We start from the raw sequence: 27812 nt of genomic DNA, 5'->3' as shown, positions 1-27812 counted from the left end.
GCTGAGAGGTTGCCATTTGTGGCTGCTAGATTGGATGATGCTGCTCCACTGCCCCCACTAACAATTATGTTCCATGCATAAATTTTCTTACCTTATCCTCTATTGTTTGACGAGTCAGCCAGATATACCTACAATTGTCCAAGAAGACACAGTATAATGCAACAGTGGATATATAATATTGAGGGAATGTATTTAGAGGAACCACAGAAGAAGAAAAAGGGAACAAAAACTTCTGCTTCTTTTATTGTTTTTAAAGAATTACATAATGCTAATCACAGTACGGACAAAATGGCTTCCGCCCATGTCATAATTGTGCAAGCTTACAATTAAATTTAAAATTAGGTGCAAGATGTAAAACTTAAATTTGCCCAGTCTTTCACCCCCTTGCACAGGGAGCAGAGCAGCAAAGCTGTGAGAAACAGACCATGTCTTTAGCCTGTATACACCACTGCCCATTGGCTTGCATACAATAAAAAAAATACACAATCACACAAGATTCATTTTGTATAAATGATTTGGTGTTTTGATCAGTACCATGGGGGTCGTTCTTGGCTGCTCTGATCAACTATATAAGGAGACACTGAAACACAAGCCAGGTCCAAATAATTTCATCAGATTTGTGCAGTATGTATTACCAATTAAAGTGACATCACATAAACCTAATTAGTATAGATGCATTTTGCAACTTGATTTTCCAGTGCATGGTTTTCTCATCAAATTGATGACACTGACTCTGCATGGAAGTCTACTGAACATTGTTTTTGTGCAAGTGGAGATGTATATAAAACATTTGTGATGTTGCCCATAAATGTGACTTTTCATCAGTATAAAGGAGCAAGAGTCAGGTTCTTAATTTTGCTACTCAGATATTTTAATCACAATATGGTTTTGTTAAATGACTTTAAAAGCAAAAAGTCATTTTGAAATGCACTGCTCCCTGTCAATTCTCCAGAAGACATCTATTCTGTGCAAAATAAATCAAGTTCTGATATGCAAGTATTACACAGAGAGCTTTGCGTCCTCTTGCAGGTTCAATTACTGGCCTGTGTGCAGATACTAATCCTGTTCTACAGTTCATCATGATTTACAATGTACAGACCATTCAATGACTTCATGCAAGAGGAGGCAGAGGGTCAACCAGCAACAAGCATCTCACACACACACACACTAGACAAAAACACACTCAAATACTACACAAACCACTTTAGCATAACCTGCAAGTCAGTAACATGTCAATAGTGTTGATTATTTGCTCTTCTATCCTACTGTGTATTGTGCTGTCAGGTCATTTACTGTGAAAAGTAAAGGATTATCAAAACTATAATACATGTGGCACATCTGTGCACAAAAAATGAAGCAGAGGATTTCAAAAGAAAAGGAAAAAGGTTTAGTCTTTCTGGATAATTGAAGACATGCTTATACTATAATTGAAAAGACACAATGATACTGGGATATCACATCACACCAAATTAGGGGGAAAAATAAGTGCACATAAACACAAGTCCCTTTCTTTAACTTATGAGGAGGTAGAAAGCCAATATCTAATAGTTCACTAGTTTGCTCATGTAGCATTTCAGATATAAGATTAGAACATAAAACATCAACAAAGGCTTGTGTTAATTAATGGTGATGTTACCACAACAAGCAATGCAGCAGGTCAATATCCAAGTTTCACTCCATCCCCCTGCTGTTTGACCATATTTACCCAGTGCAAAAACGGATCTGGTGCTCGGTTTCTGTGTATGGACTGATATCAGGCTCATTGGTTTTAACTGTGAGGTAGGACCTAGAATGCCAAAGGGGATATTTGTTCAAACTCAAGTCCATTAAAAGGGACTGAGCCATTACAGTCAGAGTTGTGAAGATACCCATGCTTCTGCTGTAAGAGCTGGACTGTGAGTCATGGTAAGCCCATTAGACTGTGTGCCTGTATGTGTGGGTGGTAATGCCTATGTTGGGTTAAAAAAAAAACATGGGGGGGTGGAGATCAATACGTAACTTCCTGTACAGAGCGCCCCACATTAAAGGCACTATTTTCAATGTTTCTAAAAAAATGCCACCACTACTCTGCATGAGCTGACCCTGTAAAAGCATCCACACTTAAGGGCTACTCGCTGCTAAGGTGCCTTCCTAACTCAAGCATTTCTAGCAAGTTCATTATAACATTATAACATTGCCTCAGACACTTTGAATGGGCATGATATGCATTTTCATTTTGTTAAAACTAGATAAACAAAGCATTAAGAAATAAGTAATTTTTTTATATAAATATGTGGGCCCTTATGTCCAAATTGATTTGGGAATAAGAATGAACGAGTAAACGATTCATGAAAAAGCTGCCTATGTTGTTGGATACACTAACCTTATGAGTAATATGGTAAAATGTGAACTAATCTCAGAGTTTATGAGTCACTACAACCCATCAATAATTAACACTCACTCTAAATCCCCTGCTCAAAATGCTTTTAATGAACATTATATTGTAATTTAACTGGAAGCCCTTCCCTCACACCTGGGGGAAAAAGATCAGTGATCACATCAAGGATATCTGGTCCCAATATAGGATTATCTTTTATGTTGGTTTAATGCCACATTGGTCATGTGTACCTATAGATATCCTAATCTATCCATAGACCTCCAAAGGAAACCTGGCAGAACAGACAGAAAGATAATAGGAAAAATTCAAATCACTTTTTTTTTTAACTTAATACGTTGCCAATTTTTCCCCCAATGGCCATTTTTTACCATGGCTAAAACATGGATTTGTTCACATACATACAGTGATATATACTTTGTGATCTTTCAACGTCTATGGCTATGTACAGGCTATACAAATAAAGAGCAGGCAGAGGGCCAGGTTTTATAAGCTGTGCAGAGGGAGCAGTTGGTTGGGAAGTCTCCCAGTCTCCCGGCTTCTTCCCCCGCAGTCTGCCCATACAGGTGGCTGTTCTGCTTCACTTGCGATCGTCGATGGTCTTAATGAATTCCACTGCCGCGGTGAACTGCATCCACCAATAGCACTCCTCCCCACTCAGCCGGCTGGCGTAGAAATTATTGATGTACTGAACAGTGGACAGCAGGCAGGGCGGGTTTGCCTGGAAGGGAGGAGATGTGGGGATGGGCCCACATTAGCCGCTCAAAGAACCTCATGCAACACAGTAGAGCTTATAATTATAAATATGTAAATATGTGAAATGTGTGCACACAGGTTAGCAAGACAGCAGTCTTTACGTTGCAGTGCAATTGCAGTCCTTTTATGAAAGAGTTTGTAAAGATTATTCTGAATCTTTATTAACAAGAAGTCAACAAGTGATAATTGTTAAGTGAAAATTTAAAAACAATAGCTGACTAGTATCAGTAAAAACATTGAATGCATGACTTACCCTTATGAGGACAAAGACAAGTACAGGGACAAAGTCATCTGCTCCAGGGACGGAGTCTTCATTGGCCAGACTAAGAAGATTCATGATGGTGGAACACATACGCAGTATACACTGGACCTTGTCTCGTGGGGTCTTGTAGGCATTGATGGTCCTGATCTCAGACTGTGCAGAGGGCCAGGGAGCTTCCTTTAGGTAAACCTGCAGCCACACAATTTCAACAGCTTTTTCAGATCTCTTCTATGAATACATGGGAGTGATTGGGAACAAAAAGTAATCTAGATGATACCTCTGGAATTTGAAGAGCTTTATGATTTGCCGTCACGACTTTTGAAAGTCGCTGGATATGTTCGTGGAAAAGCCTGTGTGCAAGAGAACAACTCTTTATGATAAGTTTATGATAACAGAAGAGTGCACAACTACACTTCTATATACTGTATGTTCTTACAACCTGTGTGAGGATCTTTACACCAAGACAAAAGAACTCCATTGAATTTGCATACATGTCAAAAATAAAACAGCATTTTGCTATTTCTACTTTTAGTTCAAAATCCTAGTTGAAGTAATTTGTTTGCCAATGTGGGCAACACAACTACTCACTGGTCTCTGAGACTATCTCCATCCAGATTGGGATAGAAGGCCAGTTTAAAGATGCGGTTCATAACGCTGCGCTCGATAGCCATTTGGGCATCCTGCAGCTGGTCTTCGCTTGCATACTGCCAAATGGCATCACGGGCCATGGCACCATACAAGTAGCGCAGAAAATCCTCCACTGCTGCCGTCTTGTCATCAGCTGCTGTGCACCCCTGGAATGCTGGAGGAGATCACAGAGACAACAGAGTAAGCTCTCAACAACATGCATGAAATTTTAGGTATCAGGTTATGTTTGATATAATGTATGGGCAGAAATATTTTAGAAAATATATAAATCATAAATAAAGGACGTTCAAGGTCTAAGAAAAAAAAAGGAGGGTCCAGAGCCTCAGTTCTCAGGAGGCTGCCAAGTCAACCACTTAGCAAAGGTGAAGTTACACCGAAGTGAAAATGTTTAAATACCTTTAATGAAGTCAAGCATCTTGGACTCCATATGTTCAAGAAGGAGTCGAACACAGACAGTGGTGAAATATCGGTTGGCCACCTCTTTGTCTCTCAGCACCCTCTGGAGAAGCCTCTCCAAATGAGCCTGAGAGGTCTGCAGGCCCTGACGACACCTGGTCAGATAAGCTATGTATGGTGCTCGCTTTCTAAAGGAAACACACAAAAAAACGGCACTTTATATTTCCACTGTATTGCTAGCTACCCCTCTGTAGTTGCTTAAAACAATCTAAGTTAAGATGACAAATTGAAAGGCAGAAGATTTCAGATGTACCTGTAGTCCTCTGCAATGGCAGTCAGCAGCTTTCTGCAGGTGCGGGCATCAAAGCGGCTCACACAGCGTGTGGTCTCCTGGATCTGGGCCATCTGGTTCTTATCCTGAAGGTTGATGGCCTCTGCTAGCTGGACCTTCAGGAAGCAGACGATTTCGTTGTCTGAGAGAAAGGAAGATGGAGAAAACAGAATTAGAAGACACTGATGACTGCTCACTCAGGAACACCTGGATGCTGTTATGTAATCAACCTCCATACAACTATGTAACTGATGGAAATAGATATAGATTTTAAAGGTAGGGTAGGAGATTTCATTCTGATGCACTTTTTGTTAAATTAGTGTAACTTCTCTTTACAATCCGATAGCAACCGATTAGTTCGGCAGTTTCGCTTTAAAACGAAGAATATGAATCATCTGTGGAAGCTATAAAACACTAAAAACATCAGCCAATCCTGCGAGGCGCACCTGCGCGGAGTATTGGCTGGTTGTCACTCTCTTCCTGCTCTGCGCGCACCAGAGAGGTACGTGCATGATGGCCGAAGTCACAGACTGGTTAGGAGGCGTGGCTTCGGGGTGAGCTCCGAGAGAACGGGGCGTGTGTTTACTTTCAAAATCTGGCTGACTCTCACTGAGTTTTCAAAATCTCCTACCCTACCTTGAACTCCACTTGAAAGTACCTGTCTTACATCATTACTATAGACATTACATTACCTTTCTGATAAAAAGCTTTGTAGTTACATACAGTCAGGGTTACAAATATTGGAACACTGATGTCTGGTTTTCATACACACACATTTTTGGTGGCTCATACAAATGGTTGACCAGCAGTTGCATATAAAGGTGTGCCCTGTCCCCTCCTAACTCCATGACTAATCAAGCAGATAAAAATCCTGGAGGTGGTTCTGAGGGTTACATTTGCATTTGGTAGTGTTCACTGGAACTCTTAAGTGAGGTTTAAATAGGTGTGCAAATAAAAAAGGCCATCAGATAGACAAAAATGATGATAGTGACCAATAAAACAGTCTGGAGCATTCTTACAAGGAAGGAATAAACTGACAAGCTCAGCAAAAGACCTGAAGACCACACAGGACAACTAAATTGGATGATGGCAGGATTCTGTCCATGAAGAAGAAGAACCCTTTTATAACATGTAGACAAGTCAAGACCCCCCTGGAGGACATAGGCGTCTCTTTGTCAAAGCCTAGAGTCAGTCAGTCTTCATGTAAATATATCCATTTGTTTGTTACAATATATTTGAGCCACCAAAAATGTGTGTGTCTACGGCAATGGCTATAACTCCTTATGGCTATGGTAACAAAATTACAGAAAAATGTGAACCTTCAGGGTCCATGTGATCAGGCAGCCCATTCCGTGTGGTTGGAGGAGCCATGATGGGGAAAGCCACTGAGTCTGCAGAACACAACGCCAACCTCAACTTCTTCTTTGCATCACTAAAGGACAAAAAAACTCAATTATCCTCATTTCAATCAATAGCAATGGCTGAACCGTGTGCGAAAAGAAATACAGTGTTGAGTCACTGCAAAATGGGGTTTTGTGCAGGATTGTGAGTCAAACCTGAAAGAGAACTTGGAGTCGTGCTGCTGTGCTGTCTGGCTGGCAGAGTCTGGGAGGTCATCTGTGGAAATGTTTTGGAGAGTGTCTTCCCTTGAGGAGTCATGTACACCATCCTCAACACAAAGATCTGTGGAAATATACAAAAATACATCATGGAAATCTATTGCTTTGTCCTCCAAAAAGTTATATGCACACATGCAGTTTATTTTCTGACCTCCTGTACTATCATAGGAGGCTCCAGCTGTGGCTCCATCGCTTGGGCTGGTCCTCTTGATGTTTCTGTACTTGTCCAGGATGTCTTCAGCTGCCTGGGCTTGAGAGCTATGTCTGGGTAGTGGGTCATCTGAAAAAATAGGCTATGTTAAAAAGTCAACCAACATCAGCTAATCTGGAATTAAAAACAAACTACAATTGACCTTGTGGAATACGCTCCTGGGCAGCATCATCTTTCTCCTGTTTGTCCCTTTTTCTGAAGGCAGCAATTGGAGCTGGAGGAGAGACATGCAATGACTAAGATGCATGGACAGGCACTATTTTAATTATCGTGTTGTATAGCAAGCAGATTGTCTTGATTATCTTGCGGACAGCTACTGTGGTGAATGTTCGGTAAATTCCCATCAGTTGCATTGAGATGAAAGCTTTCAATGTCTGATGTTTAGCATCAATACAATATCAAAAAAGACCCTTTTAAGAAAAAAGCAACCAAGCATTGAAATGTAAATTACCTATGGCTCACACTAAATATCACAAACTCCACTTCACTTTAAAAGGAGTGTGCAATCGTATTAACACCAGGGTGCTAAACGGGACAAACAAAGGACACGGAGGCCACACACACAGGAAACATCAGATGAAATATCTACACTGCTATTCTGTATCTTCATACAATAAAATGAACATGTAGCAAAAACATAGAGGGGGTGATAAAATGGATGCATGGTTGAGGAGTGTGAGCATGTGAATACAGGCTACAACGTGTGACATGACAGATATACAGGTCTAAGGCAACATCTAGACAAAGCAACATGGCACGCCGTTGCTGGCTCCAGCAGTAAAGCTAGGTCAATGATGACAGCATGGGAGCAGTGTTACCTGGGACATCACTCTCAGCCGTCCAATACAGCACTGTGAGGAACACAACAGACAAGGTTGGCCTTTCAAGCATAGGCTGCCACTGTGGGATAACTGACCAAGCATCACCATGCAGAGCAACAAGACAAACATAATGGACTCAAGAGACATTTAGGTAGGGGACTGGCAGTTTATGCTTTACAGGTCTTTACTTTTTCATGTCTACAGTTTTCCCTTTTCTGAATATCAATTTAATGTTTACTTAAGAAATATCATTATCTCAAAGAGCAATAAGCAGTCATTCTGTGTGAGCACAGCTCATTACTTCCCCAGACACATGTATAATGGATGGTTGTAGAGCAGGACTGTAACACAAGATATGTCATCTATCAGTGCTGATGCCAGAGAGGTCTATCTAATGACCATTAGCCATCAGCTGACAGCACTGCTGGGAGGGCTACAGCTATACAATCTACACAGCTAAAGCTCTTCTGATGACTGATTAGCTTTGAAAAATCTATATAAATCTGCAGCTAGCAAGACCTAAGAGAAACAGAAATGGACCCATCTCTGGTGTAACTTCAAATAACAAGAAACATTATTTTCAAACTACAATATCAGCAATAGAGTAAACAACATGGGTCATCACACTGTGATATATCCTGTCAGTCAAAGTGCTGTGATCAAACAGATCACTTTTCAATGGACAAAAGAAAAGGTCATGCTTAAACTGACCAAGTGACATGTTACCTTTGGGAATGGCTGAAACAAAACGCTTTTTCCACCATGGTCTGTTGCGATCAGACTTCTCATCATCACTGTCTTTTCTGTCATCAACCTTTGAATGTAAATCAGCACATTATAATTGGACAGAAATTTGTACGACATCAGTACAAAGCACTACTGCAGCTGGTTACCTCTCCTTTTAGGGAATCCTTGCTGGGGGATGAGGATGGTCCCAAGGCAAAAGCCCCAGCAGGGTCACGCTCTTCAACTGCTACCCGCCGGTTAAGGCCTGGGTCACTTGTCGGCCGGCGGCCTGGACACACAATGTCAGAGCTGCGGCTGCGGACCAGCCTGTCAGGGAAGGAGTGGCGCTGCTTGGTATGCTCCAGCTCAGCCTGGGCCAAGCAGTGGGGCGTAAAAAGAGAGTGGCGACTCTCTTGTCCCAGGGCACTGGCTTCAGGGATCGGAGGATCAGGAGGAGGGTGAGGGGGCCTGGCATAATGCACTTTGGGCCTCACTATTGTCCCAGTGGACGAACCTGAGGTATTAAGGCAAAAAAAAAACAGTTTCAACTCAATAAGGTACCTCTCTGCATTCTGTACTCTCTTTTTAATTGATGTTTATAACATTGTTTAACTGCATTAAATACACAAATAAAATTCTTCAAGTAGCAGTGTTCTCTACCATAACATCTCACTTGATTCTAAAAGGGGGGTGCAAAAGAGAGATGTTGGTGGGAGATGAGCCCTCATCTCTCTAGGTGTAGGTAGGCCACCTGTTCCAAGGGTAGACTGTCTCTCCTGAAAAGCTTCCAATGGCAGCCTCGAGCCAGTAGCACAGTGGGACAAAGGGACAGTGCCAAAGAGCCTGGGGTGAGGTCTCTCAACCTGTCATCCCTTCACCTTGCCGCAGACATACAACCACAACCATTCTTCTCTCAAACATTCTACCTAAACTCCAAATAAAAGCACAGACACTTCTAACAATTATTTGGGTTTATAAAGTGGAGTGACATTTCAGTTGCACCTACAATAAGACAGGTAAATGGGTTGAAGTGAACAGGCACACTTTTGGTTAATTTTGCACAGCTCAAGCTGCTCTGCGCCTTACAACATTGGGGCAGGGATTTATTGATACTCATTTTTAGCTGTCATTGGCTGCACAGCATTGTGGGAGTGCAAATTACCTTCACCAGAAGATAGGGGATCGAACATGGCCAGTAAGGAATCGGCCTGTGAAGGTGGAGACGTCAGATGGTGTGTTCCTGCGAAAACAAAAAAAACGGACACGCCAATAATCAGTGTTTGCTAACTCAGCAGCTTATATAAAATACAGGTTACATGTAATTTAAAAAGAGAAAAAACATCTTAAAAAGATAACAACAAAGCCAATACATTTTAAGGGCTACTAATAATCAGCGCCACATGCTTGACCTGTTTATCTTTCAAAGATTTACCCTATTACCCTTAATGTTTGGATCTCAGATCATTTTTAATGTGGATTCATTGTACTGGGCTTCAAATTCATCAAAAAAATGCTTACACATCAAATGAGTTTATTGCTAGATGTACTATCTTTTAGTGGCACAAATCATGATCACACAGTAGGGTAAATTAAACACCCAAAACACCTGTGGGCCTAACGCTATCAACCAGTCGCCTCTATGTGTATCTTTGCACACAGTTGCATCTGCAACTGGTGCCAGCAATGTATTTAGCAGCTGGCTATCATAACATAGCCTGCTGCTCCTGCCCAATGAGGCAAAACTAGAATTCATGCTAATTTACAAGTCGTAAAACCTCTTCATTTGCCACAACTAATGGTGATAGTGATAAGAGAAAACAAAGACATGCTGTATGCATGTGATGTGGCACACAGTGACTGAATGGCAATTGTGACCCATGTGTTTAACATTTAAGATTGTGCTGAGCACAGAATCCTTGTTTGCCTTACTTTGTTTTCTGTTACACAACCATTTTATTTATTATTAAATATTATTATCAGGGGGGTCCAACTGTGCGGCCTACAGTTGGATTTTATATGGCCCACAGCTTCCGTCTTAAAATGTGCTATTTTTGGCCCACCAGCAGTATAAATCAGCAACTCTTTTTTTTTTAACTCATCGTGAAATTTTTAAATGTTCTGAGCAGACCATTGGCAGCTCATGCCGTCTGCATCATCACGGTGCATCACACAGTGCCAGAGGGCTTGGACGATGGTTACAGTAATGCATAAGTTCTGAAGTTGTACAACACCGGTTCAGCACTTCGACACAATTCACCACGAGACCAAACATGCTTATGCATACAAAATCAGAGAGTGCTGTGAAAGTGATGTTCTCGGCAGCTGGATAAAAGTAACATTACTGAAATGCGAACATCTGTAAAGAAAAAAATACCTCACAAACAGGCCTCAAGTGGTGAGAATTGGGGAGTCCACATCCTCACTGATCCTGAGCACAGGCACACCACAGGGGTGTGTGCTTAGCCCGGCTCTTTTCACCCTGTTCACACATGACTGTTCTGCTATTCATTCACCAAACATGGTTGTAAAGTTTGCAGATTATGGGTGTCATATCGGACAATGATGAGACTCACTACAGAGTGGAGATCCAGCACCTGACAGGATATGCTGAACACCAGCAAGACCAAGGAGGTCATTGTGGACTTTAGGAGATCCAGGAGGATGGAAGACACTCCTCTCCTCATTCATGGGGAGGAGGTGGAGTGGGTGGACAACATAAGTTCAACAAAGTTCCTGGGCATCCACATCACATCTGACCTGTCTGCACACGTCCTACCTGGTGAAGAAGGCCCAACAAAGGCTCCTCTTCCTCAGGAAGCTCAAGAGGACTGGAGGACTCAGCTTCTGACAAACTTCTACATAGCCACAATAGAAAGCATTCTCAGTCTGAGTGCAACAGTGTGGTATGGGAGCTGGACTGCACAGGACAGGAAGGACTTGGCCCGGGTGGTGAAAACGGCACAGGGAATTGCAGGGAGTCCTCTGCCACACCTGGACTCTATGTACCACAGCCGGTTGTATAGCTGCAGACCCCACCCACCCAGGACACAAACTTGTTGTACCTCTTCCCTCTGTAAGGAGGTACAGGAACATCAAAACCCACACCAACAGACTGAAGCACAGCTTCTTCCCCACAGCTGTGAAATCCATTACCCCATTTCCCCACACACCCCCCACCCATCCAAAGACTGAGCATTAAACCTCTGTAGACAGACACTCAGACTGCACTTTATGCTGTATTTTGCACAATATATTCATACTGGTCACTTTAAAAAGTTAATTTGCACGGTTACTTCTACTCTTTTTATTCTTTATTCTATTTTATATTTATTTAGATATATTTTAATACTGTAAAACTTCAAATAATAGCCTGGGCCTTCATTTGCTTAAATCGCAAAATTGTCCCTGCTTATATTTGGGACAGGCGGCTATTTGGGGCAGGTCTTATTCTGGCAAAAAAGCCATCCAGAACTAGCTCATTTTCACCTCCAGATCTTCCCTAACCTTTTTTCTCCCTCCACCACACAGTCTGGCCCTCTTACGGTCTTCATCAAAAAGACGTTGAAGTTCAGCCTTAATTTTTCTCCATTCTCTCACCCTCTTTGGATCGATCTTCTTGCTGCTGTTTTCCTGAATTTTCTTCAGCATATTTGACAACTGATAGTTTAAATTTAATATAGTAGTTCTTTCTCTTTGTCGCCATGGTGGCCCTTGCCATCTGAGAACATGTGAAGAGTACTGGTTAACAAAGGCAGGTTGTAGCTGACGCGAGTGTGTGTTTATGTGTCTCCATGACAGCGTCACACATTGGCATAAATTGTTGTTGTTTTTTATGTTATGTTTATAGTTATATATTTGCTCCTTACATTATGAGAAAATCAGACCTGGCTTATAATTGAGGCCGGCCTTTATATGTCCAAATCCATAATCGGACTAGCTTGTAAACGGGACCGGCATCAGTTCGGGACTCGGCTATTATTTGAAGTTTTACGGTAATCTTGATTCTTATATGAATAAATGTAGCTTGACTTACAGTAAGTAACAATGTTAGAGAGCAAAACAGTGATTTAGTTTGGTGGCAGCTGTAGAAGTGACAGGGACAGTTTTGACAACAGACTGATGGCTTAGCCAGCTTAGTGGGAATCTGACACTCTCCTACCGTGGCCTGACTCGTCCCCATCTGGACTGGTCACAGAGTCTTTCCCCCCAAAGTCTGAGCTGCACTCTGACCGCAGGTCCTCGATCTTGTTGGGGATGTCTTCCGAGGTTGCACTGATACCTGTGGCATCCACACACCAAAAAATGTGTGACATTGTAAAAAGAGTTGTGTCGACATTCAGGACAAAAGCAATTCAATATCACCTGCATGTGCAATGGTTCTGCAACAAAAGAGGATATTTTTCTCTTTAGACTATGCTGTATGGTCTCTCTCAGATGGGAACCCACTGGGAACTCTAAAATTGGTACCATACGTTCCCATGGGTTAAGGGAAAGACACAGAAAAGAGTGATCATCAGAAGCAGACTATCCATCGGCTGGATCCCATGGGACGTTTTCCTGTTAGCTGAGCCAGGAACGTCACCGCTGGCTTCTTAATCTGGGATACTACTTCATGCATGTCAACGTGGCATGTCCAACAGAGCCCACAGACAAGACACCTAGCATTAACCTCTTTGTTATACACAAAAAAAAAATCACACTGACACCACCATGCCAGTTAACAACCCTCACAGCAAAATGACCACTGTACACATAAACAAGGAGATTAAGAAGTTAGTTAACCCAAATTTTAAAAGGTCACATAATGACTTTCCAACAGACAAACAGATAAATAGAACTTTTACAGTTAATACACAGGCAGACAAAGAACAGCAGTAGTAAAAGGCACAGAGGGAGAAGGCAACAGAGATAAAAGAGTAAAGCTTCCTACCCGAGACGACACTGAGACCTGGTGTGCTGGGTCTTGAGCTAACTTCCCTGACCTCAGTGTCATCTGAGGTACTGCCAACCCCAGAGCAGCTCTCCAACTCCTGCAGACGCTCCTCCTGCTTCAGGTCTGGGGCTTCTGTAGATGAAATCGAAAAGAAAAAAGATGATGCTGCAATCATCTCTTACGATCACTGGGAAACTTAATGTGCACAATTACACATATGGAAGAAATCAAACACATACATCATGTCAATCCAAACCATAAAACTTGTACGGCCAATTCTGTGGCTACCCAATGGAGCTGTTGGGTCAAACCCAGAGGCTCCATACTAACAGCAGTACTCATTTGCATGCTCGTTAGTTATAATGTGTTGGTGAAGTGCTCTTCAGAGTGTAGTTTTCTGCTGCCTAGCCATGAAACAAGCACTCTACTTGAAACAAGCCTCTATCCGTGCCATTCGAGCTGAACAGGGGCAGCAAACACAACAACAAGCAATCAGGACACTCATGCATGTCATTTCTGCACTGCACATATTGAAATGGTGAAGTACTCAATTAACACAAGGCCCAAGCTTTTCAAAGAAACACTTATCACTGTTATTAAAGCTCTCAACTGATTTTCACAAGACTAGTTTTCTAAGCAGTGAGTAATGTATGTAATGTTACATTAATAAAAGGTTTAGTTTGCATGTTCAATTTGCAAGAGCATAATCTATGATTTTTAAGAAGGCATTTCCATTAAAATGGCAACACAACAATGTTAACTGATGCCCTGAGTAATTACTGGCATAAAGCAAAAAATGCACATATTCATCTGAGAGCAGTATTACGTTAGAACTAGCCAGATAAATAACAAACACAAAGCAAACTGACTGAGGACAGCTGCTGTCCTTGTGCTTCCTTCCCCACTGCTCTACCACAGGTGCAAACACACCTGGTGGTCCCTCTAAGGAAACCCTAAGCTGCCTTTTACTGGCACACACAGATCTGCCCTGAAAGACAGGCAGGTGCAAACAAATATAATGACAGACACATGTACACATTTTTGGTATGGAATGAAGTACAACCACACCTGCTGTCCCAGCCACTATTCTATTGAAGAAATATATGCATGCACAGGATTTTTTTTTCTGGCCAAAATTAGGCAGCAGTGGTACTATACTGATCAGGTACATACGAGTGCATACGTACTATGTCTTTAACTGGTTCCAGGAAACAGTTTTTACTACACTCATTTAGTTCAAAATAATATCTGATAGATGAAAATTATTAATAATAATATTAACAAAGCTGTCCTGTTCAAGACAAATTAAATATAAAAGCTACAAATTAAGACAGTTAAACAGCAATAATGTTCAGACTCATAAAGCTGCTGTAAACGCTTCCTGTCTCTGGGTCCTGTCCCTCTCAGCCTACATGATAATTACATGATTCTTTGCTGCTTTAATGTTTTATTGTATCACTGCTGTTTGTGTTTCTTAAAATTGAAGTGCATACCTATCTCACACAGGTCACTTTCTGTTCTAAATAAAGAGTGAGACAAAAACACATATGCACCTTTATTTAGTGCTGATTAAAGTCTTTACAAGCACTCCAAAGGTGACCATAGCTGTTACAGTCACTGCACATATGAATCATTGTATCAGTGATGTGTCACTGTTACATTGGGACATTGGGAATAAATATGCACCACGTGATTATCCAATGTGTCATGTTTTGAAAACTAAGTTGCTTAAAATGTAAGTAGCACTATACATCAGCTATAATATAAACGCAATAGTTTCAGGTTGCTTGACAAATCATGTTTGTTCTCTGTAATGTGTGATGTTTGCTGCATGTTTGTTCCTCTCTCTCTCTCTCTCTCTCCTTCATCCTCTCTGTCCTGTCTACCTCTTCTCCTCCTCTACCCGGCTGACAGTCAGCAGGAAGATTCTCCTTGTGAGCTGGGTCCTGTTCAAGGTTTCTTCCTGACGCTGTTGCTCTTAAGGGGGGCTCTGAGACAATTATGATTGTAAAAACCGCTACAAATAAAATAAATAAATAAAACTGAATTGAACTGAACTGAATTTAAAAACCCCAGTTTGTGCTGTAAACAAAAGTCTCCCTCCATGGATACAAAGTTTATTTTAATTACAAGATGGACATTGTAATGTAAGTTGTATGTAAATGTTAAAGTTTTTTTTTTTGGAAAGACATAAAGCCAGGACTAATGTTAAGCTCAGATGGGTTTCAGTTTTACTAGGCGTAAAAGTGTGGAATCACTTAATGAGGGATTTTCAAACAAGCAGTCCTTTAAAAAAATCTTTACAATTAATTATTAAATGAAACTAAAAGGTAAAATCATGCAAAAAAATAAATGTGTATGTGTTCTGTATAATTTTGTAATGTGTTTGTCTAGCTGACCTTCTGGATAAATTCTGAGATTTTTTGAGGCCACAATAAGCCATGTGCTTCAGCCTTTCCTTTTTGTGGGGGGTTTTGTAGTTTGTATAAGTATATCATGTATTATGATGCATACGGCCAAAAATAAATAATTCATTCATTCAAAACCAATAAGAAACAGTCAAAGCAAATGAACAATGTAACAGTATAAAAAAGACACGGCACCCCACCTGAGTCGCTGGGCAAGACCTCAACACTCCATGCCTCGCTTGTGGTCTCTGAGATGGTGGAGCCATAGGGGTCCAACAGAACTGAACCAGAGCCAGGAAGACACAGCAGGCTGCCAAGCATGTTCTCTGCAGCTGCTCCTAAAAGCAAAGAGAGACAAAGTGTTAACCTCAAGTAGGAACTTTGTTTTCCTCTCAGAAAGCATTAGACTAGCAAGAAGTCAGATATTATGTGATGTGAAATTAAAACTTTGTTAAAATGTATTGCTGTTCCACAGCAACTGGAATCTAACTATTATCTACGTGTCATGACATTTTTTTTAGGTATAGGCTTTCAAGATTTTGTCACATTTTAAAAAAAGAACAGTGCCATCTTCAAGTTTCTAGTTTTGTCTGACACAAAGAGATTACATATGAAATAATGTAAGCAACAGCAAGTGTAACCAGTTTAACATTTTGCTTGATGAGTGACTCTAGGGACTAGAATGTGTTGCTTTTATGTGGCATCTTCATTAAAACCAGAACTGTTACTTTTATGCCTTCATTCTGACTTTCAGCACAGTAAAATGGCCAAAAAAAGCAAAAACACTGAGAGACAGTAAGCTTTGCACATAGAGACACAGAGAGGTCACATGCATTTCATGCTGGGACCCACAGGCACATAAACCACAGTGCCAAAGGTCAGAGGTTAATGGTAATATCTCACCCTGCCCTGTTCTCCAGGGCCATGACTTTGGGTTGTTGATTAAGCCTGGCATTATTCACAACCAAATTACTGTGTTGTCCACCCCCCACAGAAGTCCTCAGCATAATGTCCTTTCATCTCCATTTGGGAAGCAGTGGCTTAACAATGCAAAAGATGTAGAGGAGCTAGCAGTTGTGAGTGGGAGTAAGTGTCTAAGGCTCATGACCAAAAAGCCAACCTGTGGTAGCTATACACCCTGGTACATAATGCTTCCAGTTCATGGCGCGCGCACACACACACACATTGTGAGCACATATGCATGACAGCCAGGCAACAGAGTGCACTGCTGTTGGCAGGGGCAGAGCTCTCATTGGCAGTGGGAGAGCTCCATCCCGCTGTCCATGTTTACAGTCTTCAAGGTAGGGGCGCAGAGTACTTGTCTTTCAGGTGGATGATTAAATGAGTGGCACAACAAGAAGTGAAACAATTAGAATTTCTGCCTCATTATCATGGTAATCTTATCAGTGGGATAATGAGGTATTAATGGATATTTAATGTGCATCTCATAACCCAATACCTTGGAGAAAACACATAAGGAAATCGCTGTAAATTCACTTAATGATGGAAAAGTCCCCCAACACCGTATTCCGAAGAATGAAAAACGGTGGATGCAAATTAGAAGGAACCAAGGTCAATAAGACTGCAGGGACTGAGTGAATGTCAGAATGAGACAGAAAGGGATAGAGAAAGATGGGCATAGGGAGGGATGCAAACAAAATATGTGAGGCAAAGGAGACAGCGAAATGTAGGTCTTTATAAACAAAAGACTCAAATATGCTGTCTACTGGTGAATCAACATCAACATCAAGGTTATCCTGGTACCTTGTATTTTGATGTTATCATTTTGGCTCAGTAGAGTATAAAAGGTGACTTCCACAGCATACTGAATACGTTGACCATATATGTCATCATATTATCAATATGCAAGTCAGTTGCAGTAGAAGAAAAACTATATTTTTTTTATTATATTGAATTTTTTTTGCTCTATCTATCTAGCTATCTATCTATCTATACTTCAAAACACAATTTACAAATATTATTTTAGGCTAAATAAGTTAACAAAAAAATGTATAATCTATTAATTTACATGTAAATACAAATAAATGCACTGTTCAAATGAAATAATAAATGGCACCATGCAATTGGGTTGACTTTTTTGGAGATGTGCCTTTTGATGCTGTTTCACTCGCATGCCACAAGATGATGACATTTTCCTCATGATGAACTGTGCATATATATTAATTTGTATTAAGATTAAGATAAACTTTATTAATCCCCATAGGGACATTAAGTTTTGAAGGAGAGAGCAAAAGAAACCTGAGTCTACAAACACAGGTAACTAAGCTATGCCCCACCTGCTATTTCCTGCAGCCGATCTTCATCCACATTGGGGTCAAAGTCACTGCCAAGCACATCAGTGCTCCAGGTTTCACTGACTGTCTCAGAGATGTCCCGATCATCTGTCAGACCCATCATATCTCTGATCTCAAATTTGCGAAGTTTGTCATCCAGATTGTCCTGTGTCGTGGCTGTAAAAGACATTTTGTGCGTTAGGGTTAGAGCCTGGTATTTTTATTCTATGAGCTTTCCAATATTATATTTATTATAGTATCTTTGTGTTGTATCTGATTATACATCCCGTATATTTATGCTTCCAACTTGAGTTGGAAATATACCCTGTTCATGTTCCAAAAGCTGTAGAGCCTCCACTCCATTGCTCCCTGATGGTCCAGCTCCCAGCTCAGAAACAGACTCTCCCTCCAGGTCCAAGGATGAGACAGAGTTGGAACGATTGGATGGACCTGTATAAATAAATAAGTAGGTAAGTAAGTTAATAGTGTTACTGCATGACCTTTTACTTGTTCTGTGAACATAACAAGACAAAAAACTGAAAGATAACTGAAAATCTCAACGATGCATTTACCAAAAAAAAAAAACAATAATATCAACAGCTTGTTTTTTGCAAGCAATGTTTTTGTGTTCAAATTGCAGACTGACCCTCTGAGATTCCTTCCAAGTTGTCACTGCAGAGAGAGAAGCGCAGGGTTTTGTCTGGTTTACCATGCAGCTTAGTATCATCAGCATGGCCATCCCCCTGGGACCCATCAGCCATCTGCAGGTTCAAAACCTGGAGAGCAGTAAAGAGTGGAATTGCATCCAAAGAAAAAAAAAAACTTGTGCTGGGCTGTAAAGTTGCTTTAACATCCGGTATCACCTTGCTCTAATATAGCTAAAAACTAACTAGATTAGGTCATTCAACATGGGATTAGAAGTTTTCAAATTAATTTTGTAACATTGCAAGTGCACACAAAGAACAGTAAAATGAAGTTTTACACCTATTAAGTAATGAAAAAATAAGCCACCGGATTTATAACATCATCTTCTCTCCTGCAAATGAGTACCGTACATTATTTCAGGTCACATTACCTCATTCTCTGACATCATCCCAGGGACAGTCTGAGGACCAGTTCCAAGTGAAAGCACCAGCACCTCCTCTGGCATCAGCTCCTGCAGAGACTCTTGGGAGCTGGCCTCTGCCTCCCCCTCCTGGGCTATGTTGGTACGGCTGCGGCTACGAGCAGCTGCTGGTTGGTGGGTTGACATAGGAAAGGAAGGAGAATCAGTTTCTGATTGTTAGATATGTCACAACTTTTAAAAATCAAAACAGTATTTAAATAAACAGCTCTAGCCTAAAACTGGAAGCTCAAGACTCTCATACTGCATGTTAGACTAATGCATTGCATGTAAGTGCTATTCACAATAGAAATGACTTCATGGTAATTGATACTGGATTTGACTTCCAACTGAGCTGAGAATTAGAGTGGCTTTAGAAAATGAAATAAACTCTCTAGTTAGCTACACACAGGTATGACATGGACCGTAGTTACCTACAAAACAAATGGATAAGTTGTTATTATAATAATATTATATATGTACAGCAGTTCAGTGGTTAAACTGGTAATGCATAAACATACACAAAACACTTAAGAGCTTTGATCACAATGTTACTAAGTACACTTTATATGCCATATTACCAGAATAAATAATGATTTATGTTACATCACTATATTGATATATGACTTTCAGTTCACAAAAAAACCCAAACTCATTTGTGAAATATTTAAATATAGTGTTTCATACTAGATATTTCTATTGCAGAAACTCAATAAATGCATGGCTACACAACACTCTTCCAAGGATTGTGTTTCTGCATTTTATGAATACCATCATATTAGTAATTGTGTCCTTGTCCTAAATATAACTTTTCAGTGAATAACATATGAACAATAATATCACACAATCACCATCATTTTATAAATGAACTGTTAAATGAACTGTTATGAAATTACAGCTTCTCCATTCATTTATGAATCTATCAGAAGGGGGAAGGATGGAACTGATTTTTTTTTTACTTTAAATGTAATAGATAGTAAATGAATCTTAAATACACTGACTAAGGAAGCCAAAAAACCTGAAGAAATGAATGAACTAATAATCCAAAGCAGTGTGCACAGCGAAGCAAGCACGGTGAGAGCACGTAGATAACAGCAGTGCTGGGTAAGAGCGGTGAGGTGGCACTACTCTGTGGCTTGATGAGGGTTATCTAACAACGCAGCTGGATGAAACAACAGATAGTTGCACAGGTTAAGTTCTCTGTAGCTCTAACATGACTGACAGGCTACCCACCAAAAGGGGTTACTAATGGAATGTGAGCAGACAGAGTGGTGCTTGTGGGGTCCCAGGACGTTATAGCAGCTAACTGTTGTCCTGGTCATTCATTGGCAGCACAAGAGGAAAGCAGAAGGACAAGGGAGACAGAATACAGTATATATTTCAGAATTTAAAGTAGTACAAGCATATTTCAAAGAATCAAGCACAAGTTGATTTCTAATTAAGGAGGAGTTACTACATCATTTGTCTTGGAAATGCTAATGAAGCATCTTTTCCATCTATTCCAATTAAAATTAGTTCATTTATATTTGGTAATTTAATTGGTTGTCATTTGTGTAATTGAGCCTCAATCCAGGCCATGGTAATTATCTTCATAACAAGCTAAGAAGTAGCTCATTGGCCTCCTGTAAAACACAGTCTTCAATAGCTATCCTACGGAAGCATATTGCATTCACTTGAGTAAAAAATAAATCTTGTTTTAACCAGAAATATTTTGTTTTTATGAGAAAAATTCTGTTTTTACTGCTTTTGCTGCTGCCCACATCAAGCCGGCTGTGTAACTGTGATCAGGTAGGTTTTGTATAATGCGTATGCCGCAAATGATACGATATATATGATATTATTTGGTAGAATGCAGCAACAGTGTAGGCTAACTTTTTGGAGACAGCAACACAAGTGAATGTTTCTTAAGCGGGTTAGCTTCTAACTTGGATGATAAAACATAAGTAAACTCATTGTAGAAGTGTTTTAAAGTGAAATTGTATCCTATGACATCTGCCGTGGTTAGAAATACTTTAATGGGATGTGTTTTCAGCATATGAAACGTTGGGTAGGTAGGTTTATGTAGCTAGCATTAGCTTTAGCATAATGAGCTTGCCACTTCTCTGGCCATAGCAGAGGTACATCAGTCAGTGTTGCTGTTTTTCTTCTGAATCTGAGGGACCAGTAGTTGAGTTGGACTGAACTCCAGCAATACTTGGCAAGTGAACTATCATACTAGAAGTGGAGAGGGAAATCCACGGCAAGAGTAGAAGAGCAACTGGATACTATTCAGTCTGAATTTAATATTCTGGATGAAGGTGTCATTGAAGGCTTTTCTAAGTGACATTGAAGAGATACAAATAAATCAATATCATAAATAAGAACCCCTAGTCTCTTAAGTGGTGAAACATAGCTATGGGTAAGATTTTGATGTAGACTAAACAAATCAATATGCTAGAACGGTGGGATCCTTCTAGAGCGGTGAAAGACGCCTCGCTCCCTTTGACTTGACTTTGGATTTTCAGAGTCACTTAAGATGGACAGGCACACGTTACCCCAATGTTGGCAAGAGCTAATTTGTTGTCAGGGTTGTTCATGGAACCAACAATGTCGCATCTTGATGTCGCTATATTAATGGTACTGTTATAAGTTCATCGATTTTGCACAGGCACCATAACACTTTACAGATGTTTAGGCAAAAGGAACAGTCTGATCTACTAGACATATAAGATTTTTTTTCCACATAAAAATAGAATTTATTTCTGGTAAAAACAAACAAAAACAAAGATTACCGGTACTCGTAAAAATGGAAATTATTTCTCGTAAAACAGAAAAATATTTCTGGTAAAAACAGAAAATATTTCTGTTAAAAACAAGATTTATTTTTTCAAGTGAATGCAATATGCTTCCATACTATCCCCACTCAACTGTACTTTTTTTTGCTTCTGATAAGACAGAACATCACTTTGCTTTCTAATAATTTCAAATTATTATATTTAAGCAAAGTTTTGAGTTTTTTATTTAAAATCAAATTTCAGAGTGCCAGGAACCTGGGTCTAAGGGGAAGCAGAGGGAGGTACCTATGGGTAGTCTGTTCTTCTTGTTAGCAGGAGTGGTAGCTGGGGAGAGCTGGGGGGTGTTGGAAGGAGTGAGCTCGAGGCTGTTGCTCTTCACGGTTCGAGACTGGGGCACATTAGCCAGCAGGGTTTCCAGGGCCATGTGCTCCTCCTCTCGGAGATGGTCCCCTGCCATCACATTCCGGACAAAATCCACCTATGAAGCAAGAGGTCATTGAAATAAATCACAACAAGTCTATCCTTGGAAGTCAAAACATATTTTGAGCTTACCAGTGCAAGCAGCTGATTATGAGTAATATAGACTGCAGTCCTACTGAGGCCTTCTAGAAGGTTCACTGAAGACATGGGTGGAGTCTCAACTGCTCGTCCTCCAATCACCACATCCAGAAAGGCGGAAACACAATTCTGCAAAGCAAAAGACCCAGAGGATAAAGATACGAGGACATATAGAAAGCTGGAATTAATTAACAATTTACACACCTTATCGAACTTAGACAAACTGCTCTTCCGTCTTGGGTCTGCATCATCATCAGCCATGGCCAACTGCTGCAAAAGTTGTCCTACCTGTGTATAAAAAAACATTATGTTACATTGGTCAACAGTTGAATGACTGTGCCATGTAAACCTACTACAAACACATCTCACTGTAACACTCGCCTGCATTAGATTGAAGCGGGCCACTTCATTGATGGGAGCGTCTGAGATAATACCATACTGCTCTGGGTTGACTATAGCTGGGCAAATGAAGCAAGTCAGCAGCAGGTCTGTGCACATGGTACGCACCTCACCAACCTCAAGACGCTCCACACATGAAAGCGTCTTGTACATCTGAGACACAATCCAGCGCAGGCTGTGAGGAAAGCAGTAGGTGTTCTGCTTTAAGTAACCAATAAACTTGTTGACCAGAGCTACCAGCTTGGCTTCATTCGCCTCCACAGCTGCCTGCACTCTTTGCTTGTAGCCCTGAGAGCCTTTCTCTCCAAAGCGCTCCTGCTGGGCAGGAGTGAGGCGCTCTGTCACTTTTGCTGGATCAGTCTCCAGGTGGTCTTCATCTTCTACCAGCAGCTGCATAATGGGTTCATGAAGGGTGGCAGTGAGGAAAAGCTTGGCTGAGTACAGGCCCTCAGAGAAGAGCTTGAAAAGAATGCTGAAGGCACAGGTTCCTCGTCGGAGCAGGCGGCGAGGGTTGTCACTCTCCTTCAGCTCAAACTCTATCAGATACCGCAACACCTGTGAGTTGACAATAAAGTAAATACCAGATTGAGACCTCACATTCACTGAGAACATCCAGCTTTGCTAATGTACAGCACTAGAAATAGGCAGCATCCCTTACCTGTAGCAGGTAGCTCTCATCCTCCTGCATGATACAGTTGCCGTAAAGTGAGGTGAAGACTGTATGGATGACGCCCTGGGTGTGCTCCTGGTTCAGCCTCTCTCCTGCCACAAGGCAGGATGCAACCAGTCTGGGATTGTCCCTCAACCTTGCCAGGAACTCGCCATAGATAGTTTCTTGGAAACACAGAGTCTTGTAGCCATCAACAAACTGTGTATGTTCCAGTGTTTTGGCATGTTGGCAACATTCAGCAGGGGAAGCCTCCGCACTATAGAACAGTTGTTTTATTACAAACATGTACCACATAGCTGACAGCTGCAATGATTTTACAATACTGTCTGCTACAGGCTCAACAAGAATACAGCACTTATTAATAGTGGATGACATGTAATAAAAACTAATTCTCTTGCAAGCTCTTACAAGCATCTTGCAAGCAATACACCCATATGCTTAGTGGTTAAAAGCCCCTGTCACCTTTTCATGTCATTAGAGTTCAAGTGAATACAAGGAAACAAGAGCAGCATAAGCTTAAATTTCTAGGTGTTTTCTTGTGCTGCTAGTCTGATTAATTTTACATTGACTGACAAGACACAACAAATCTATGTGTTTTAGCATTTTATCACCTGTAATCATTTCCTGACAAACTGATAAACTGCACTGGGTCATTTGGTCAAAATTGCTATCTGCTGACTTGAGCACTGCAGGGTACAAAAACAAATCAAACAACAGGCATGTAAAAGGATTGATTACCTTTTGACAGTCCACCTATAAAACATTTTTATATTTGCATCTCTCTGAGCACAGGTTATACAAACTAGATTTAAGACCTGATTCAGTTAGGAAAATAAGTATGACCTGGTGAGAATAAGACGATCAAGGTTGATCCTCTGCTGCTTGGCAATCCAAGCAGCCCGGTACAGCCTCTCAGCAGTCTTCAGCACATCGCTGTTGAGCCTCTGAATCAGCTGCTTCTCCGAAGCCACATACAGCCGCTCCTGCTTCAGGTGGTGGGCCAGAGTGTGGATGTCTGGCTTCACCATATTTACCAGCTCACACAGGCAGAGAGGTGAATGACTAGAACATGAACGGGACAAGAATGAATGGAAACAGGTAAGTGTGGTGAAATGTTGAACAGAGACCAAAGCTGAAAGTCACAAACAACACAAAGTTTGTTTAAAGGGAACTCCAACAATTTCAAATATGAAAGTCAATTTAATCAATTTAGTTAATTAACGCCTTATATGCCTCTGTGGATGCTTTGTCGCCATCTAAAAAAACAACTTAGGAGGACTTCCGAAGGTTGAAGCTAGGCATTTGGACTTGTAGAGATGCCTAGCTTCAATCTTCTGAATGAAAATGACCTGGATAACTAATAATCTCCATCAATAGCCTAGGAGGAGATGGTTTTGAGTTTGAGAATGATGGCAGGGCATGAAAAACTTAGCTAGCTCTAAGGAAACTGTGAGTGTGTGTGAACAGTTTTACTATTTATATACCATGTTTATTATTTTTATGTTGTGCATCAAAGTTGGAAATTGCTCTTTGCGTCACTACCCATTTTGCAACACTGCTCATACACAATGGTTACATCTATGTTTGAAAGGTAATCAGTTGCATTAAATAAACACTAGCTAAAGCAGGCCTTTTCATAAGCTTCAGAAGGTGCTGCACAGTACAAAATGTAAATCACTTTTTCTTTTCCACACACTTCTTGGTGGCCGGTTGTGAACATAGAAAAAGCACAGAATTAGCTGTGGACTTTGGGCTGTGGAAGAGAAAGAGACTAATCTGGAGAACTGCCTAAGAATGGGAACGACTGCAAGGTGCGCTAGCAGACAACAACTATGAGATGACAGGCCTGACAAATTAAATTGGTCATGCAGATTTAAACACATAATGTTGGGCTCATTTGGTAAACCAAAAATAAACAATGATTATCAATCCCCCATAACCTTGACAGATTTGCATCATATGAATGTCATTTGGGTAGGAAATGACCATTCATAGTATTAAGTGTTGTTTAACGTCAGGAATTGCTTGTGTTTATAACTGATGGGGGGTTTATGCAATGAACAGACCGAAAATCATTGCAGAAGAAATTTAACACACAGAAACAAAAATAAAAAGCCAATCAGCAAACCAACTCTCTGAAAACCTTCTTGGCCAAATAGATTGAAGGCAAAACATTCAATCTGCTTTCTTAAGGTCACTAATAATTCAGAGAACTGAGCAGAAACAACTCTGTATCACAGAATTACTTACATCAGGAGGTACATTAGATTTTTAGATGTGAATATATAAAAGCAATAATGTGATTTTGTCATTTGGTTTCTTCACATCTGCATGTACACACACTAATAGATTGCTGGCTAAGGACTGCATTCAAGGCACACTTCCTTGTACACATGTATCATCTTGAATAAGTGCAGTCTGCACATACTTGGACAGAAGTGAAAAGGCAACAAGGCTATTAAGTGGCTAGCAGAGAGTTTTACTGCCATTTGCCACTGCCTCATGTGCCCATCCAATCCACAGTGTAGAACTACCTGGTGAGTCAGTCATGGAGATCACTGAGGAACTCTAAAGCAGAAGAGAAACCAAACAACAGTCAGTGAGTGAAGGCATATTCTGAGATTTGTGTTTGAGAAATATCGTAGTTGTGACTGGACCGCCGAATACTCCTAGAGTCTAAGAGTCATAACAGGATCACCTATTCACCTATATTAGATATGCAAGCACCATAACAATAATAATAATAATAAAAGCATAAGAGAGAAGAGGCAAGGCAATGACAGTCCAAACACATCAGTTATATAAGTACTCCATAGAGAACAACCAATGAAACAAATGTTTTTTTTTTTTAATAGATATTTAAGGGATTTCACTTTCTGCAAAAGTAATCCGCAGTTGTGAACCAACATCCTTTTTACACTTCCCTTTCAGATTCCTTACGCTGCTCAGACAGCCGATAGTATACACTGTGCCAGGTTTTAAGTGACCTTTACCACTATTTTGGCTAGGTACTTTTGGGTCCTGACTGTAATCGTAACCTCTTAGAGGGAGTAAATGCTGAAGGTTTGGTAAGATTTCAGGTCAGGGGCTGGTCAGCTGTTAGAAGAAGTTAGAGGAAAGCATTATTTCACCTACCCCATTGACATTTATTCTGCTAGTCTGGGGATCAAAGAAGAACGATTCTGGCCATAAACTCACTTGTCTAACCTTCAGGCTATCACTTCTCCAAAGGATGTTTGACACTGTCCACAGGCTCTGACATTATGTCACATACATATGCTACACATATGCACATCATTAGCTCTTTATAACTAATATAAATCAGGTACCAGTGACTCTACATGCCCCAAAAAGTACATTATTAAAAAGAAGGCACTGATATTAACGCTTAGCACATACTATGTGTCTTTTTAGCATTACACATGCCAAGGAACCAGCAGGCCTAGGAATCATTGTATCGAGTTTGAAAGCACAAGCAACATGTGATTTCCTGGATATACTCACACTTGAAAGTCATGTTCCTCTGAAACCAAAAGACTGACCCGATTTCCTGGCAACATGTAGTCATCACTACTGAGCCTAACTCAGACCTGATTAGTGGATAATCTCGAGTAAAAACTGTGTTTTGTACTAACAGAGGAGAGCTTGGGGAAAAATCAGGACACTGACTATTATCTAAACTGCTGTCAAAAGTGTAAAACGTATGCGGGCTGTAAGCTTTATGTTGGAAACAATAAATACAAAAGCTTTCAGAACAGCCAAACACTTCACCAAGTGGTAACAAGCAGGTACACAACATTAAGACAAATCACTGTAGTGATTACCTGACTTGTTTTGGTCTACACTATGCTATGCAGAATTGTTAAACACAGCTGAAAGACAATGCCACTAAGATTAAACTGTAAAACTACAGCAACAACTAAGAGCAAACATGAGCAGCAAATTAAATGAGGTTATGCTGAAGTGATTGTGTTAACTAGGGTCACAAAACTGCCAACAGACGTCCCAAGACTCATACCAAACCAACAATACTGCTAGCATTTCTGGTCCACCAAGCGCTATGAAGGAAAGTGATACAACCGAAACACACAGATATTACATTCGTTGCGGTCTAGATCCTTATTTTGAACTGATTTGGATGAGTAGCACAGAAACCTAACTGGTGAACTGGCTAGTGTAGTAATAGCCTGCAAACCTAACGCTGGTTAAACTAACGTTTGTTAGTCAAACAGGATAAGCTAACGACGAGCTAGTTAGCTATGTTAGCTTAGCTTGAGACTGCAGGCTCCTGAGTGACCAAATTGACTCAACAATACCTGCTAACGTAAATTCGTCTACTTACCAAACGTAACTGACCTGTACTAGTTGTTCCCAACTTCTCTAAATGCAGCTGATCCTAAGATTTCTCCAGTCTTAAGAACTATTTGTTGACGGTAAGCGGTCTCAAACGGGCTTCTGCAACAGCGAACAGTGCTGTCACTTGCTGTCATCACGAGGAGACCTGCGTAACACGCATGCGCACAGGGAAGC

At 40.7% G+C, this 27812-nt stretch overlaps 1 protein-coding gene across 12 annotated transcripts; it reads right to left on the bottom strand.

Annotated features, from left to right (window-relative positions):
* Positions 1–227: 227 nt before the first annotated feature.
* gapvd1 (GTPase activating protein and VPS9 domains 1) lies at positions 228–27773 on the bottom strand. Of its 12 annotated transcripts, none has more exons than XM_028413206.1 (30): positions 27625–27772; positions 25711–25850; positions 24126–24344; positions 23271–23538; positions 22595–23167; positions 22418–22501; positions 22208–22342; positions 21941–22133; positions 20115–20195; positions 18855–19012; positions 18426–18555; positions 18104–18229; positions 17783–17956; positions 15686–15823; positions 13075–13209; positions 12304–12423; positions 9307–9384; positions 8312–8658; positions 8145–8232; positions 7416–7448; positions 6740–6811; positions 6538–6666; positions 6324–6450; positions 6087–6199; positions 4750–4909; positions 4437–4624; positions 3981–4194; positions 3670–3742; positions 3384–3581; positions 2955–3095 (listed from the first exon to the last, which is right to left on the bottom strand). In XM_028413206.1, exons 3-30 carry the CDS (start codon positions 24308–24310, stop codon positions 2955–2957), a joined length of 4461 nt encoding a protein of 1486 aa, XP_028269007.1. In that variant the 5' UTR covers positions 24311–24344; positions 25711–25850; positions 27625–27772. The 12 variants fall into 12 exon arrangements, with proteins under 12 accessions (XP_028269011.1, XP_028269012.1, XP_028269013.1 ...); XM_028413208.1 differs by having other exon boundaries at positions 25817–25850; XM_028413207.1 differs by having other exon boundaries at positions 25817–25850; positions 27639–27767.
* Between the last annotated feature and the right edge of the window lie 39 nt (positions 27774–27812).

The sequence above is a fragment of the Parambassis ranga genome, chromosome 9, assembly GCF_900634625.1.
Source record: "Parambassis ranga chromosome 9, fParRan2.1, whole genome shotgun sequence".
Lineage (NCBI taxonomy): Eukaryota > Metazoa > Chordata > Actinopteri > Ambassidae > Parambassis > Parambassis ranga.
The sequence above is the reverse complement of the archived record's forward strand: the minus strand, read 5'-3'. Positions and strand labels throughout refer to the sequence as shown.

Bases quoted from the DNA above. Each gene is read 5' to 3' on its own strand.
- gapvd1 (XM_028413205.1), bottom strand. From the start codon at position 24,310: ATGGTGAAGCCAGACATCCACACTCTGGCCCACCACCTGAAGCAGGAG. The intron at 8,659-9,306 runs GTAATTTGCACT...TTAATACCTCAG, and splicing joins TCCCCTATCTTCTGGTGAAG to GTTCGTCCACTGGGACAATA. The intron at 4,625-4,749 runs GTACATCTGAAA...TGTTTCCTTTAG, and splicing joins GCCATTGCAGAGGACTACAG to AAAGCGAGCACCATACATAG.